The sequence below is a fragment of the Megalobrama amblycephala genome, linkage group LG6 (genome assembly GCF_018812025.1).
Source record: "Megalobrama amblycephala isolate DHTTF-2021 linkage group LG6, ASM1881202v1, whole genome shotgun sequence".
Lineage (NCBI taxonomy): Eukaryota > Metazoa > Chordata > Actinopteri > Cypriniformes > Xenocyprididae > Megalobrama > Megalobrama amblycephala.
In genome coordinates, this window is record NC_063049.1 from 42,249,835 (window position 1) to 42,266,810 (window position 16,976).

At 36.2% G+C, this 16,976-nt stretch overlaps 1 protein-coding gene across 1 annotated transcript in view; it reads right to left on the reverse strand.

The window, feature by feature from the left end:
* Nucleotides 1-15,495, reverse strand: part of slc4a10b (solute carrier family 4 member 10b) — an 83,241-nt gene extending 67,746 nt beyond the window's left edge. Inside the window, exons 1-2 of the mRNA XM_048194685.1 lie at nt 15,023-15,495; nt 2,473-2,502 (exon numbers count right to left, since the gene is read on the reverse strand). Coding sequence (XP_048050642.1) covers nt 2,473-2,502; nt 15,023-15,070 — 78 coding nt within the window. The 5' untranslated portion in view covers nt 15,071-15,495. The remainder of the gene's footprint in view (nt 1-2,472; nt 2,503-15,022) is intronic.
* Between the last annotated feature and the right edge of the window lie 1,481 nt (nt 15,496-16,976).

Below are 16,976 nucleotides of genomic sequence, written 5' to 3' on the forward strand. Positions count from 1 at the left end.
ATTCAATGACTTTATTCTCAACATTTTATCGCGACTTTTTTCTCGTAATTCAATTACTTTATTCTCAACATTTTATTGCAACTTTTTTCTCGTGATTTAATGAGTTTATTCTCAACATTTTATCTCGACCTTTTTTCTTGAAATTTAACGAGTTTTTTCTCGTAATTTAACGAGTTTATTCTCAACATTTTATTTTGACTTTTTTCTCGTAATTTAACAAGTTTATTCTCAACATTTTATTGCAACTTTTTTCTCGTAATTTAACAAGTTTATTCTCAACATTTTATTGCAACTTTTTTCTCGTAATTTAACAAGTTTATTCTCAACATTTTATTTCGACTTTTTTCTCGAAATTTAACGAGTTTTTTCTCGTAATTTAACGAGTTTATTCTCAACATTTTATTTTGACTTTTTTCTCGAAATTTAACAACTTTAATCTCGAGATGGTTTTATTTTTTTATTATTGCTTGGCCATAATCCTCTTCCGTATTTAACAGAGCTAATGAAAATATTTACATTTCTGCATTTAGCAGATGCTTTTATCCAAAGTGACTTACATTGCATTTGTAAACCTTCCTGTTTGAACCACCCGCTCTAAGCAGGACTCAAACCCGGGTCCGCCAGCATGGGAGTCGGGAAGTGTAACAAGGAGGTTAAAGACCGCAGTCTATACCGTCAGTCCAAATCCACTTTTGCTAGTTTAATGACGGGAGAAATGGTCGCCGGGCCAGGCGCATAGTCCAAAAGGGTTGTCCCTATTCTCTTAATGAGTCATGGGTGTGTCTTGAGCGTAATGTGCAATAAACCAATCAGAGCATCATCTCCCATTCCCTTTAAAAGCCAGTTGCATTCACGCCACAGTGGATTTGCTATTTACATGGCGGAATTTGCAAGCAGAAAAACTGAACGTTTTTCTAGTTAGGAAACGGATCTGGTCATGCACAAGGTTAAAGCATGTGAGCAGACCATCTACAGGACAAGCCGGATTCCACCAAAGCATTTTTATCATCATGTACACAATGATAATCTTTTACACTGTAATACTTTAATTTTTTAATATTTAGCATGTTTGTGTGCTGCTGCATGTCCCTGTGTGTGACAAGCAAAGTGTACACACGTTGTGCACCCGCATATAGGCGCATATTACTAACACGCCCTTTAAATAACAAAAAAATACTGTGCCATTGACTTTAGAGCAGGTTTCAATTGGTCAGTGGCGCAATTTTTTTCAGTTGCCTCAAAATAGCAACACGCCAACAATGCACTTGAACACACCTCGTTTTCAGACCAGCACGCCCATGGGAGAAAAGATGGGCGCAAATGCATTTGCTATTTAAAAAACTAGCAAAACACTTGCATCTCGGTGTATGATGGGGCCCATTATGTTTATGGGAATGTTCATGCATTCCCTGGGAATTGAACACATGACCTTGGCGTTACTGCTTATTTAAGGTACAGAAATACTGGAAAAGAATTCACTCTAAAAATGTTTCGATGTGAAATGATAAAAAAAAACAAAAAAAAAACATAACTACAAAAATGTATTTCCATGGCTGTCCCAGAAAACACATTTTTAAAAATTACATACTATCCTGAACAAAAAGCAATACTCTGAAAACTATTCATCCTTCACCTATTCCTGCCTCTGTCTGACATTAGTACCGGCGTTATCTTGTGTAACACAGATTCAGAACAAATATAGAAGCAGATCAAAAGCTCTCAGACAACAAAAGAGATTCGATTTGAGTGTTGGTGTGATGCATTTCACTGATCTTTTGCTGCTGCGTAGCAGGATTTTCCTCCCTTAAAAATATGCAATCTACCAAAACAATACATAAATGAATAATTTAATAAAAACCCTCCCAAAAACGCCAATGCAGCTCATCTAATAATGCTGCATTTTAAGATCAGAGGAGAATGATGCTTTAAAACATGCTTTAATTCTTTGGTTTATGCAGTATAAATCTATATATCTATATCGATATCGATATATACTGTAACTATGCATTGTGGCACCTCTGACATTTCAAGGTCTTTTCTGAACCTGCAAAAAAGAAGCAAATGAGCATGTGGGGAGCAGTGTCCTTTGACACATGACAGATTTATAACATCTGTGACCTTTTGGTATCTAGACGCTACAGTGCCGTCTGAATGCATAAGCCGCATTCTGAGAAAAACAACATGAGGAAGAAACTGCTGCACTAGGAGATCAAGCATACTGTGCTTTTTTTTTTACATTTTGATGGCAGTGAATTGTCCTTCCCCAATCATGCATCTGTTTCTATCAGTATTCACAAACAATTTATGCTTACAGAATCTAGAACAGCATTCCAGGACCATCAAATCAAAATATACTGGCAGTTTCTTTGTCAATCCAATCCATCCATGTATGATCCAGTCCAGTATGTGACACGATTCTGGCATTATATCAACCATCAGAAATTATAAAGTGTATTAAACATTTCTACTCACCACACTTTGTCTTCCAGGAGAGGTGACCACCTGCAAAACAGATGAAAATATTAAATTATATAAAATAGAGAAATATTTAAAGCTAAAATTCATGTCATTTCCATGCAGTGCCTTTAAAATGTGATTTTTATTAAAAATTCAGGTTTGCTGTGCTTGTTTATTATTATTTTATATTCACTGTTATTAGTTTATATTAATAATTATTATTATTAATTTTATTATTTTATCACTATTAAATAAAAATATAAAAATTACCAAATAAAAACAAAATAAGAAATATTACTATAATTAAAAAATAATGAGCTGTTGCACAGGGCCATGCTTCAAACATGCAGTGCATATATTTATTCAATTAAATTGCAGCCTTTGATAATCACACTGAGCCATATCACCATTTCGGTTTTATTTCGATTAACCCTACTATGCATAATTTTTCCCCCTCTAATTATTTTCATGAAACACACAGTAATGTGCTAGCCTGAGGGATTGTTTTTGGGATATAACCCATTAAACTGTTGATCAACATTTAGTTACAGTACACTTAAAAACTATTGTGAATCTGACCGTTCTTGCCAACTGGTGCAAAGCGAGCGGAGCTAACCGGGTGTTTTCAGTTCATTTCTAAGGGACATTAGTCACAGGCTGTGGATTGTGGGATTGACAGCAGTGCGCAGCAAGTGGTGAAAGAGTCAAAAAAGTTGCATAACGCTTAACTGTATGCAAATGAGTGGCGAACACTACTGACATCTGTCAAAAGCATTTCAAAATTTGAAAAAGTGCAGCTTGCATGCATTCATTGTACTTAAACTGTGCTAAACAAAAGCATATTAAATGGACACCATATGTATAGTTTGAGCATTCAGATATGAACTAGAATCATATATATGATAACTTTGAACTGAAAGCAATCACACACCTCTAATTACATTTACACGCACTCAGATAATCAGATTTATGGCTCAATCGGACTGAAATCCTTCATGTAACACCTCATCTGATACAAATGAGTTTGATCTGAATGAAATTACAATTGGATTGGGTGGTGTGTAGACCTGAAATAATCCAATCAACAGGAAAAAAATAAGCATGTAATCAGACTATTTTCTCAATTGGTTTCAAAAATACCTTGTACGCATTTGCAGTGCCATGATGTGTATGCTGTATGTTTACATATGTTTTGCATCATACAAACATAGTGGATGAGACTGAATATTTACTAAATATTTGCTATAAAACCACTTCTGACATAAAAGTCAGCTTTCTTTTTATATATGTTAGCAAGGCAGATTCGTTTGGAATACATGAAACATTATGCGTTTAGGGTTTATATAAACAAAATGTCCAGAAATCGGATTGGATTCATTCTGATTGATGAAAATCAGTGCATTTAAACACATCACCTACTGTTGGACCCTTACAGGCACTAAAGCTGCACATATCTGGCGTTTTGGAGCGGATTTCTTCTGGGTCTAATTTTACCCCAGAAAAGGTAGGATATTTTTAACAGACGAGGTACCGGGACATCTTGCCTTTCAAACACAATAATCCTGGATATCCAAAGAGCACCAATTAGTTTTAAAACAATCTCAGAAGCCTTCTGTACATGCTTAATCTCTGCTAAAGGCCATTACATGAGCATCTCTAGCGGATTATCCAAAAACAGAGGGAGACGACTTAGGGCATATTTTTATTCTACTATATGCATATCAGTACATTCACTGAATTCATATCGAGATTACAAGCTCTAGACTACAACAACAGATTAGTCCAAACAATACACATAATTGGCTCTCATCTATCATTGTCTTGGATGCACAATTTACCTGGTTCAGTGGGACATAATCACTATCAACAGATGTAAGTCTCTGTACAGCTCACTGTTTATTTTCCATTAAGCAATAATAAGCAGCTTTGACTCACGCTGAGCGGAAAATGTTTTTTAGTGTAATCTGAATAATAAAGCTTAGCTTTGTCTTAGCAGAAAGCTTTGAAAAAGCCATCATTATATTGTCCTGTGATACCAGACGAGTTTAGACATATCTACTTCAAAATGCAAGTTACATTTTTAGTATGACCATTCAATAATTTCCTTACACCGTAAAAAGACATACACATCTTTATCAAAAGTTTTTTTAACAAATATCATGACCTTTTAAATTATGAATATCATTAATCTAACGTATTATTTGAACTAACCTTGCCACGACAGAAAAAAGGTCAAAATATATGATATTTTAAAGAAAGTTACTGACCTTAACACACAATTATGAGAGTCTACAGGAGTCCTTTTCCTGTTTTGCTTTTTTGTCACATGACTTCAAAACGTGATCCTGCATAGCTAACACCACACTGACTTTGATTTGGAAGTCAAAAGTTTAAATAAAATACTACTATTAAAATTATATAAATTTTAGGGGTGTAACGGTTCTCAGTAGCGCGCACTCGTCAAATATTGAGTTCCCTTTCAAGTCTTGGAACCCATCATGGCGAGTATCCTATGTCTTAAGTGAACTTAAACACTTGAGAAAGAACACATCTGTTCAGTTTCAGTGTACTGAATTATGTGACAGCAGCCCTAATATTCCTGCCGTCTGTATGAGTTTTTAATATTAATCAAACAACAAAAGACAAGGAAATCACTGCTCTCGACTGAATAGCTTTTGTAACTTAATTAATAATGATTCATCTTTATTTAATTTATAGAGTGAAGATTATATGTATTGTTGTTGTACATTTGATTACTTTATTCAATTTCTGTACCTGAAAACTAATACAAGCGTACCGAAACCGTGAACCTAAAACCTGTGATAAAAACCGAACCTAATTAATTTATATAAAATAATATATCAAATGATATATAATTGTTTTATTGCTTTTCCCCTCAAATAAATAATTACACCAAACTACTTAACAGAAATTCAGCCTTTTAGTGAGTCCTTTTTTCATCACCTAAACCTTTGTTGAAGCGCCACAAAAAATATATAAAATAATTTTAATTCAACAACATGTCTTTAAGGTGTAATCAAGTCATTGTCTATATAAATAAATGTTTTAATATATTTTTGAACAAATTAATGTCATGAAACTCTAGATGGCGCAGGCTGATAGGTCCTTAAAGAGATACAGGTGATGGTCATATAATTAGAATATCATCAAAAGGTTGATTTATTTCACTAATTCCATTCAAAAAGTGAAACTTGTATATTATATTCATTCATTACACACAGACTGATATATTTCAAATGTTTATTTCTTTTAATTTTGATGATTATAACTGACAACTAAGGAAAATCCCAAATTCAGTATCTCAGAAAATTAGAATATTGTGAAAAGGTTCAATATTGAAGACACCTGGTGCCACACTCTAATCAGCTAATTAACTCAAAACACCTGCAAAGGACTTTAAATGGTCTCTCGGTCTAGTTCTGTAGGCTACACAATCATGGGGAAGACTGCTGACTTGACAGTTGTCCAAAAGACGACCATTGACACCTTGCACAAGGAGGGCAAGACACAAAAGGTCATTGCAAAAGAGGCTGGCTGTTCACAGAGCTCTGTGTCCAAGCTCATTAATAGAGAGGTGAAGAGAAGGAAAGATGTGGTAGAAAAAGTCTACAAGCATAGGGATAACCGCACCCTGGAGAGGATTGTGAAACAAAACCCATTCAAAAATGTGGGGGAGATTCACAAAGAGTGGACTGCAGCTGGAGTCAGAGCTTCAAGAACCACTACGCACAGACGTATGCAAGACATGGGTTTCAGCTGTGGCATTCCTTGTGTCAAGCCACTCTTGAACAACAGACAGCGTCAGAAGCGTCTAAAGACAAAAAGGACTGGACTGCTGCTGAGTGGTCCAAAGTTATGTTCTCTGATGAAAGTAAATTTTGCATTTCCTTTGGAAATCAGGGTCCCAGAGTCTGGAGGAAGAGAGGAGAGGCACACAATCCACGTTGCTTGAGGTCCAGTGTAAAGTTTCCACAGTCAGTGATGGTTTGGGGTGCCATGTCATCTGCTGGTGTTGGTCCACTGTGTTTTCTGAGGTCCAAGGTCAACGCAGCCAAATACCAGGAAGTTTTAGAGCACTTCATGCTTCCTGCTGCTGACCAACTTTATGGAGATGCAGATTTCATTTTCGAACAGGACTTGGCACCTGCACACAGTGCCAAAGCTACCAGTACCTGGTTTAAGGACCATGGTATCCCTGTTCTTAATTGGCCAGCAAACTCGCCTGACCTTAACCCCATAGAAAATCTATGGGGTATTGTGAAGAGGAAGATGCGATATGCCAGACCCAACAATGCAGAAGAGCTGAAGGCCACTATCAGAGCAACCTGGGCTCTCATAACACCTGAGCAGTGCCACAGACTGATCGACTCCATGCCACGCCGCATTGCTGCAGTAATTCAGACAAAAGGAGCCCCAACTAAGTATTGAGTGCTGTACATGCTCATAATTTTCATGTTCATACTTTTCAGTTGGCCAAGATTTCTAAAAATCCTTTCTTTGTATTGGTCTTAAGTAATATTCTAATTTTCTGAGATACTGAATTTGGGATTTTCTTTAGTTGTCAGATATAATCATCAAAATTAAAAGAAATAAACATTTGAAATATATCAGTCTGTGTGTAATGAATGAATATAATATACAAGTTTCACTTTTTGAATGGAATTAGTGAAAGAAATCAACTTTTTTGATGATATTCTAATTATATGACCAGCACCTGTAGTTCCCCCCCAAAATGAAAATGGCTGGAATCTAGTATTTTTAGTTTATAAAGGTTTAAATATGGATATTTTCCTTACAAAAACCCATCGCCTCGCTTCAGAAGGCCTTTATTAACCCCCTAGAGCTGTGTGGATATCTTTTATGATGGATGGATGCACTTTTTTGGCTATTCACTACCGTTACAAAGCTTGGAGGAGTCAGGACATTTTTTATATATATAAATCTGATTGTGTCCGTCTGAGAGAAGATAGTCATATACACTTAGGATGGCTTGAGGGTGAGTAAATCATGGGAAAATGTTCATTTCAATGTGCTTGCAATAACATCATTCTCTACAGGGCACAGCTGATTTGTTCCTGCTGTATCAGCCTTCAAATACTTGATCAGTATCACTTTTGCTGTAGCAGTTTCAGAAACCCTCCACCTTCCCCAGCTCCACCTGTATAGATCTAATTCATGTATGCTGTTTTGTACAGCAGCAGTGTTGTGTATGTATTGTCAGTAGCAAGTCTCATACTTTCTCTGCAGCAGCAGCAGCAGCAACGTAGCTGATCTATTCCGCCAAACATATCAACATTGCCATATCCATTACCATGCCAAACACTCAGAGAGTTGTCATGATAGAAATAGATCTAGACAGAAAGAGCATCACATCACTGACCCTTAAATCACATGTGCTGAGAAAGTGACACAGCATCACACAAACAACTCTGATACCTCAGATTTCCTTACTTAAACATGTGCTAAGGTGCTTTAAACCACAAACCCACTCAGGGTCATTCAAAAGCTCCTTTTCTGCCAACACTGGATGAATAATGAAAAGAAACGTTCTGAAGTGATTAGAGTTGCTTGCTTGAATGATTAAACGTACACTTTCTACATTTTACTTGTACTGAAGTACAAGTCTCCAGCACACACAAACACACTCAGCGGCTCAGGGTCACTGGGTTTGGTCTAAAGGGACTTTGAATCCAATGCTGCTTTTTTCCATCTCACTAACATCTTACAGATTTACACTAAGTCTTACTCTAAATCTTTAGCAATATATAATAGTATACTAACATTAACCCTGTAAAGCCTGGTATATTAAATAATAGACAGATTTTTTTGTAACAGAAAAAAAATATAACAGTTTACTGAACATTTGGGTAAAATCTAGAAATAAAACGTTTGCATGTGTTTTTGTTTAGGTTTTTTTGTCTCATAATATGATACAGTGAGAATATTGAAAAAAAATTGAAAAAACATGTCAATTTAATTCAATTTAGTGCAGAAGCTGATATTTATATACAAAAAAGTAATATGAAAGTCTTTGAGAGCTTTATAACAGTATAGGAGATACTTAAATAAAATGCATATAAAAATAATTGTCACTATATTTCCCAATAATATGTCTTAGTAAGATGATATTTAAATGCTTCATTTTTTTTATGATCAAAGCTCTGTAGTTTTAAACATATAATGCATATAATGCAATGATGATTGAGATGAACAAATGAACCTTCCTCAAATGTCATAATTTAACATGATTTTTCTTTAAAAAATGATGTATGGATAATCAAAACCTAAGCTGCTTCAGTCACTAAATGTTCATCTTGAAATATTACAAGTAATTCTTACGTTTACGTTATAAAAATCATTAAAGATTTCACAGCATAAAGACATATGAACCACGAGCTGAAGAGGGAAGATTTTACAATTATACTAAAAGGCTTTTACTTGCTAAAGTAGATAATTTAAAGGCCTTAGAAATTTGATACAGTAGGCTTTATAGGGTTAAACTCTTCAATGCATTCTTGCACTCTCCAGGCATAAATTAAAGGTGGGGTATGTAATTTTTCAACAACACTGTTTGGAAGTTAGTCGACAACAAATGTCTAACCAATCAGCATTAGGGGGCGTATGACGGTCAAGGAGACAGAATTAGCAAGAGGGAGATTTGAAAAGAAAAAAAAAAAGCATTGGAGGGTGTTTTGGAGGCTGAGCAATGAAGTGAGGGGTGGGTTTGTTTGGGTTGATTTCAAATATCAACAATGTCCAATAGAAAATATAATTTAAAGGGCTGAAATCACATAATGCAGTGCAAATGCAAATCAGACCATTAAAGGTGGGGTATGTATTTTTTCAACAACGCTATAGCTTTATAGCACCTTTAATGGTCTGATTTGCATTTGCATTGCATTATGTGATTTCAGCCCTCAAAATTATATTTTCTGAAATATATCTTCAGAAACTTATTCGGCTCGCCCAGTCACCAACCACTCTCAGAAATGAACCACAGCCAAGCTTGGACCGCCATTCATCACGTCAAACAAAAATAGTCCACTGCAGCTGGACAAGTGCAAATGAGCTCTATGCTTGATAAAACTAGGCCTGTCAGAGACACTCCAGCCAGCATGAGGTACAGTACAGCTTTATGAGCAAAGATCTGGGCTGTTAATGTAAAGCTTGCTGGGTTTATCAACCCAGACACTAGAGAGAATTAATGTTTTGATGTTCTACATTTAACTATGCACATATGCTCCATTTACACCTGAGAAATATAGCTGCAAGCCACAATTATCGGGGTTCAAGCGCTTTAAGGCCTTAATGCACATGCGTAATAAGGTATTATTTTTTATTTAGCAAGCCTGTAACCATCTCGATCATAGATAGAAAAGACCATTTACAGCCAATACAGGGAATTTATCATAGGAAATAAATGGTTTTTACACCTTTTTACCAGCTATAACCCCACCTATGGCCTGATGACTATAAAAGTATGCATGCTTCTTTAGAATCATGTGCCACATGTGCTCACCTATGCGAAAAGAGTTTTCATTTAGGAATGATTGGCTTTTGGGTAGACTTGGCCACACCTATTTTCTAAATGACCCTGCTATAGCTATGCAATGGCTAAAGTTTAACTTTTTTTTTTTTTTTTTTTGATTACTATTGACCTAGAGAGTCCCGAGAATTGGGCTGCAGAGGTTTTATCAACATGTTCTCCAACCAATATGCCTATATAGGTCGTTTGTCACTTCCCTGAAATACGACCCCTGGAGCATTTGCTAAAGTTGCACCCCTTTCGACAACAGGACAATTTCATTTTAATGCATTGTTCCCTTTTATGCGTTGTAATAACAATATGCAATCATGTGATCATGCGATCGTGGGTTCGATCCCAGGGAACGCATGTGCTCATGAAGTGTATATGCACTATAAATCACTAAGGGTAGGTTTAGGGGTGGGGTGGGTGTAGTCATTAATAAAAAAATGAGTTTTGCTAAATGGAAATTGGACAAATGGTGTAAAAAGTCCACACACTGCATTTAAATGAACACGCATTTTGATTGGTAACGACAGTCATAGTCATTTCATGACAACAGATGTAACACGACGCTGTCATTATTTTTACGCCAGCTAGAGGGCGCATGGCAGTCTGAGTTTTATCGAGGTTGAGCCAAAAACCTAGGACTAGTTTGCCAAAGTTGTCTTTTGAAATACTCTCCTATATTTAACGATTCAAAGGACAGCGGTGGTCCTAGAGGCAAAGTTGCTCAGAATTAAGAGTTCTACCATGTGGTGTGAATGTTGTGGGTGTGGGTGAAAAATCGTGCGATACATGATCCTTTACGCACGTGAAAAGTCCAAAGGGGCCCCCCCTTTGAATTTCTCACAGGCCTCTAGGGCCGTGAGTCAAACAGGCCCAGCGAGTTTCGTTCCGATCAGCCTCCGTTTACCTTGTCTGATAGCTGCTCAAACTTCATTGGCCGATGGTGGACATGTTTTTTGAGATGTGTCAATGTCCTCATCAGAGGTTGCGTCAGACTGTAACTTTGTCCGTCATTTTGACGGACAGGGTCGTAAAAAATCCGTCAAAATCTATTATTACCCGTCATTTTAATTTTCATCTTTTAATTATAATAACACATTTAATTGCTGAAATTAAAATGACGGGTAATTCACACGTGAAATTTCTCTGTATGTGTTGGTAGCTATTAAAGAAAACATGGTTTCATATTTATGTTTAAATAGTCCTATGTTATGTTTTAAATTCATTCATCTATTTGATTATGAAAAGTGAAGAGCATGAGTAAGATGCATCATAAGATGCGCAGTATGTCGGGAGACATGGAGTGTGTCAGACATGATTTTGACCACTTCGTAAAGTTTTATTTTGTAGAAAGCCTTTCTTTAAAGTGAATTTCGTTTTGTAAAAATTGTATCTTAATTTTAATCAATGTTTCATCAACCAATTGCCTGGATGTAATAAATAAGAAGCAAATATGGTAGAAAATATAATCATGACATGGAGGCACGGGCGCGATCACTGGCGCGTGAACTGGAACGCGTCTTACATGAATGAACCGAAACTCAGCGTATAGGCTGCTTGCCTCAGAGACATGAGAAATATCTCTATAGAAAGCATGAAATATCTACTTTAACGAAAACGAAATAATTCAAAACGAAAAGAAATAGGCTACTCTGTTTATGTAGAATAAACCGAATGAATTGTTCATTCTCTCTCTAAGCGCGTCCATGAGGAGAGTCAATGTCAACTTCATCTTTGCCGCCGACACTGATTCAGAAAACATTACTTTATTAATAAACAATTAAAATGTCTCCTTGCTGTTTTGATCACATTCATAAGACCAATATCGATTCGCAAATCCCAGGCTATATGCCTTTTTCAGTTGACGAATAAACAGTGCATATAGTGCGCCTCCCACCCAATAAATCGCAATAGGCTGAAAGCTTTATGTTGCTTTTGATATGGAACAAAGTCTCAGATTTAAAATTCTGTCCATTTCATTAAGAAATTCAAGCAATAAATACCGTTTTGGCGCTCTTTAATGTGGCGTCATATAGCTAGCCTATTGATGTAGCTTCTGGTACTCGCCTGTGCGTTATCAAACGCATATCAAAAGATTCGTGCCAGTTTCATTTTTGTTCTGGATCCAGTGGTCTGCTGCTACATTGGAGCGCACTCGCCACCAACTGAACAGGGGTGGGAATTACAGTTACAATTTACAATCGATCACCCCCAGTGTAATCTGTCAACGTGACGGACGGCCTTCAGATTTTTCCATCAATGTTAAAAAAATTCTGTCAATGACGGATAATTTTCGGTTAACGCGACCTCTGGTCCTCATAGACAATCATGGCACCTCGGACTAAGACACTGCATGCCAATTTTCAAGACAATCAGACTAATGGTGAAGTAGTTATAGCCATTTTCAAGTTTTTTTTCCTGTTATAGCGCCACCAAGTGGCCAGTCACCACTTCCTTTTTCTTGCAAACATAGAATGAGCCACGTTTGGTGAAATGATCTCATTCCGTTCACGAGTTATAACCATTTTAGTAAAAGTGGCTCCGCCCACTTCGAACGTTTTGGCGGCCATTAGAGAACGTGAATCTTTTTATTGTTAATTATTGACAATCAGGCTCCAGAGAATCTCACTGCACTGGTTTGGTTCAGATCGGGCCAAAAACCTAGGACCTAGTAGGGTTTTCAAAAAATCCAAAAATACCATATGATTTCACCAGAACGACGATCGGGTTTGTCCGAGGATTCCAACGATGTAAGACACTTGAGCATAACAGTTTAGGAGTTAAGTGATTTCATACTTTTGAACTCTGTAGCGCCACCCGCAAGCCTTGGTGAAGTTGTGCAAGTTCGGTCCTAGAGAGCCGCTGTCCTGCTGTCCTTTAGCTCCAACCTTAATCAAACACACCTGAACAAGCTAATCAAGCTCTTCAGGATTATTAAGGCTACAGGCAGGGTTTTTTCCAGGGTTGGAGCTAAACTCTGCAGGAATGAACTTACCTACCCCTGCTGTAGGCGGTGTGAATACTACCGGCTCTACGACTTATGGTTCGGTCTGCCCGATCACTTTTATGGGGAGAATGCTGATCCTTGGAAATTTTAACAATTAAAACAGGGTTTCAGCGCTGCACACTTGAAACCCTAATTAAGTGGAGATCTCAGAATCTACTGAAAGGCACTTTAGATCAGTGGTCCTCAACTGGTGGATCTCTATATTAAATGAATATAAACATCAATGTTTGATCTTAAGAACATTTTGGGTCACCAATTGATGTAAACTTGAAGTCCTGAAGCAAAACCAGTTGAGAATCATTACAAAACATCTGTTAAATGCCTTTACCTCACTGCCTGATCTATTGCCCTAGTGTCACAGATAATCTCCAGTCACAGCGGCTCTCATCTGATTTGTGAATTAAAATGACGCCGACAGCTGTCGAAACTGCTCTGAGAGAATCATTAGATCCTGGATTAAACACACAATATCATCTAGTGCAATTTATATTGAGAAGACATGAAATCTAACATTAAGAGATGTGCCAGTTACTAGTAATTGGATAAATGTCACTAAACATTTCAATTGAATTAACACTGAACTGAATCAAGCTGAATAACAACACTCGTCTTATAGAGCGGTTTCATTAATGAACTTTACACAGTTATTGAACCAAACTGAATCAACATTGAACTGACTTCAGCTGAATAATGACATTATTGTCTTATAGCTGTTTCGTTGATGAACTTTACATGGTTATTGAACTAAACTGAATCAACATTGAGCTGAATAATGACATTATTGTCTTATAGAGCTGCTTATAGCCGAGTTGAACTCATTTTGTAATTGATTTACAGTTATTAAACTGAACTGAATCAACTATGAACTGACTCAAGCTGAATAAAGACATTATTGTCTTATAGAGCTTCTTATAGCGGTTTCATTAATGAACTTTACACAGTTATTGAGCTAAATTGAATCAAATTGAGCTGACTTGAGCTGAATAATGACATTATTGTCTTATAGCTGTTTCGTTGATGAACTTCACATGGTTATTGAACTAAACTGAATCAACATTGAACTGACTTGATAGATAATGACACTATTGTCTTCTGTAGAGCTGCTTATAGCTGAATCGAACTCATTTCATAATTGATTTACAGTTATTAAACTGAATCGAATTGAACTGAATAATGACACTATTGTCTGTTTAGAGCTTCACAGCTGAATTTGAATTTGTTTTATATGATGTTTACATCATTAATTCTGTTTATTGCTGTAAAACTGCACTGAATCAATCTTTATTGTATAAAGCGCCATATGAATAAAAGTGCCACCCCAAAAAGAAATAACAAAAATAATAATATTTTGCATAATTAATCCTATTTTGAGGAACATTGCAAAATGTATGGCATTATGATGATTTAATGAATTCTCATTACTGTAATACAGTAATAGCTCTACTGTATTACTGCAATACAATGACTGAGTGTAATAAAATGATGGAATAATTGCATTATATCAAATACTTTCTTTTTAATATTAGGCTAATTAATTTTTCACATCACAGTAATATTTAGATGAATTGGCAGGAACATTATACTTAACTGTCATGAAAAAAATGCAATTAGACTTAAAAAAAATCTCTTCTGATTTCATATATTTTTTCTCATATGTGAGTTTGCTTAAGTTCACTCGTGGTACAAATCAACTTTCTTATCAAGATCGTCATCCTGTCAAGACATCTTGAATTTTAACATGTAAATACACACATTTATGTCACAGAACAGACCCTCGAGGGTTAATAAAAAAAAATCCGTCCTGATCTGCAACATGCAATGCAGTAAAATGCAACAGTAACATGCGTGACGCCTTGGAACTGCAGATGCGCAAAACACTCACGAGCCATTCCGTCTATGTCAAGGTCTCGCACACATCCATTCAATCAGAACATACGATCCCTGATCGGACAGATGTAGTGCACTGCATTCGCTGCGTTATAACGGCTGAAGGAGCGTCTTACCGCGGGCAGCAGAGGCTCCATTTGTGCGCCTTGATCCTTCACGTCCATCTTCTGTACCTGTAGAGCAGATCTAGTGCGTGTAGTGCGTACTGCGTGTAGCGTCGCCGATGATGTGCTCACATATTTAGTGCAGTGATATTACTACCGAGCTCACTCATAAGGGCGCATGGAGCTGCTGTGTGACGCAGTAGTGGAGCAGGACTTTCACTCCACAGGGGAGGGGGCATTATGTTATAGTGCCTAGTAAATTATCTGGACTGGGCCTTATGAGAGAGATTAGCGACGTTTTGAACAAATAACTACTAGGGAAAAGTGGGGGAGAGCCCAGTTACACAAACACTTGTTTGAACACCTAGTTTAAAATAGCCTTAAATTGAATAGACTGGTTCACCCAAAACTAAACATTTTGTCATTTATTTCTTTGGAACACAAAAAAAATATTATTATTATTATTGTTAAATGTTTTTGTCCATATGAACGTTTCAGAATTTTTTTTAAATAGAGAGAAAGAGAGAGAAAGTCATGCCGGTTTGGAAAAATATATGGGTACCGTGAACAAATTACGACAGTTTTCATTAGAATATCTGGTTCGCATCTATAGTGTTTTTATTTATTTATTTATTTTTAGATGAGTGGCTAGATGGTAACCCTTGTTCTGAGAAATGTCTTGTGAGATTTACATGTGATGTTCATGCAAAGGTCAACTAGGCCTATATGAAGGTCAACATTAATTAGCCAATTTAACAGCAAGATCCCATTTTCCTGTAATGGTGAAAATGTTCTTTCTTGAGAGGTTTGATTCTACAGAAAGTGTCTCACTTTATATAAACTAGCCCATGTCTCCCCATAATCTAATAACAAATTATGTCACATTATTTATGTGGCTAATGCACCTAATGCTTTCTTCGTTACAACGACTCGGTCTGATTTGCTCGGAAACAGTCTTACATCATGATCAGTGCAGTGGTTTTATATTAAGAGCCAAAAAAAGGTTCATGTTTGAATTTCATTGCATTAGATAGCAGATTATCAAAGCAAGTAATCTGTGCTCAAATGCTTCACTTTTCTTTGTCATTTTTGCTCAGTGACTAACTTTCTTATATAAAGATTTTCCTTTTGCTATCTTTCTTTAAAATAAATGTGACTTGGTTTGATATTTTGTTATCTAATGCAATACAATGCATATATTTTATGGATTATAAATACTTTTTGGGCTACTGTTGGTACTCACTTGGGCAATATTTTTCCAGTATTCTTATATTTAATATATAATTTAATAAATGATATAATTATATTGTAGCATAATGTTTAATCATATGCTATGAAAAATAACAATGGAAGTGTCTATTGTTTCATCTTTGCGACGTTGTCGCCATCTAGTGTTCGCAATTGTGTAATGCAGGTTTAAAGCTTTACAGCGGCTGCTATCATTAGTAGTAAGATATGCAGGCTTTTTCCTCAGACATGAGATTATTGTAACAAATAATGAACTTTACGTTACTCTCATAATTCTATATTGGAACTCTAAAATAACGAATTTAAAAGGTTGCTTTATTTACTAGGCAGCCCATCACTGAACCACAGGGAGGCAGCAAACTATCAAAAAGCATACAGGATTTCAGAATAGGATACTAAAACACTGCAGTGTTTCTGTTTTTGTATGGCAGGGGAAAAGCGATAGTAGTATGCTATTGATTTGTAAGGATTAGCCCACAATACTGCACATTTTGCATTACTCCCTTGTCTCTGACAACAATTGAGCTGATTATTTGAATCAAGTGTATTAAATATACCTGTACTGCACATTTTGGATGTCTCATTTTCTGGACCATTCAGTTTAGGCCTTGAATAGGCCACTAACCAGTTGATGATTTATTCACATGTAAATAAATGTGCAGCATACCAGTCAATGGTGTCGTTTTATAACATATATTTTATATATCCGTTCAAAACT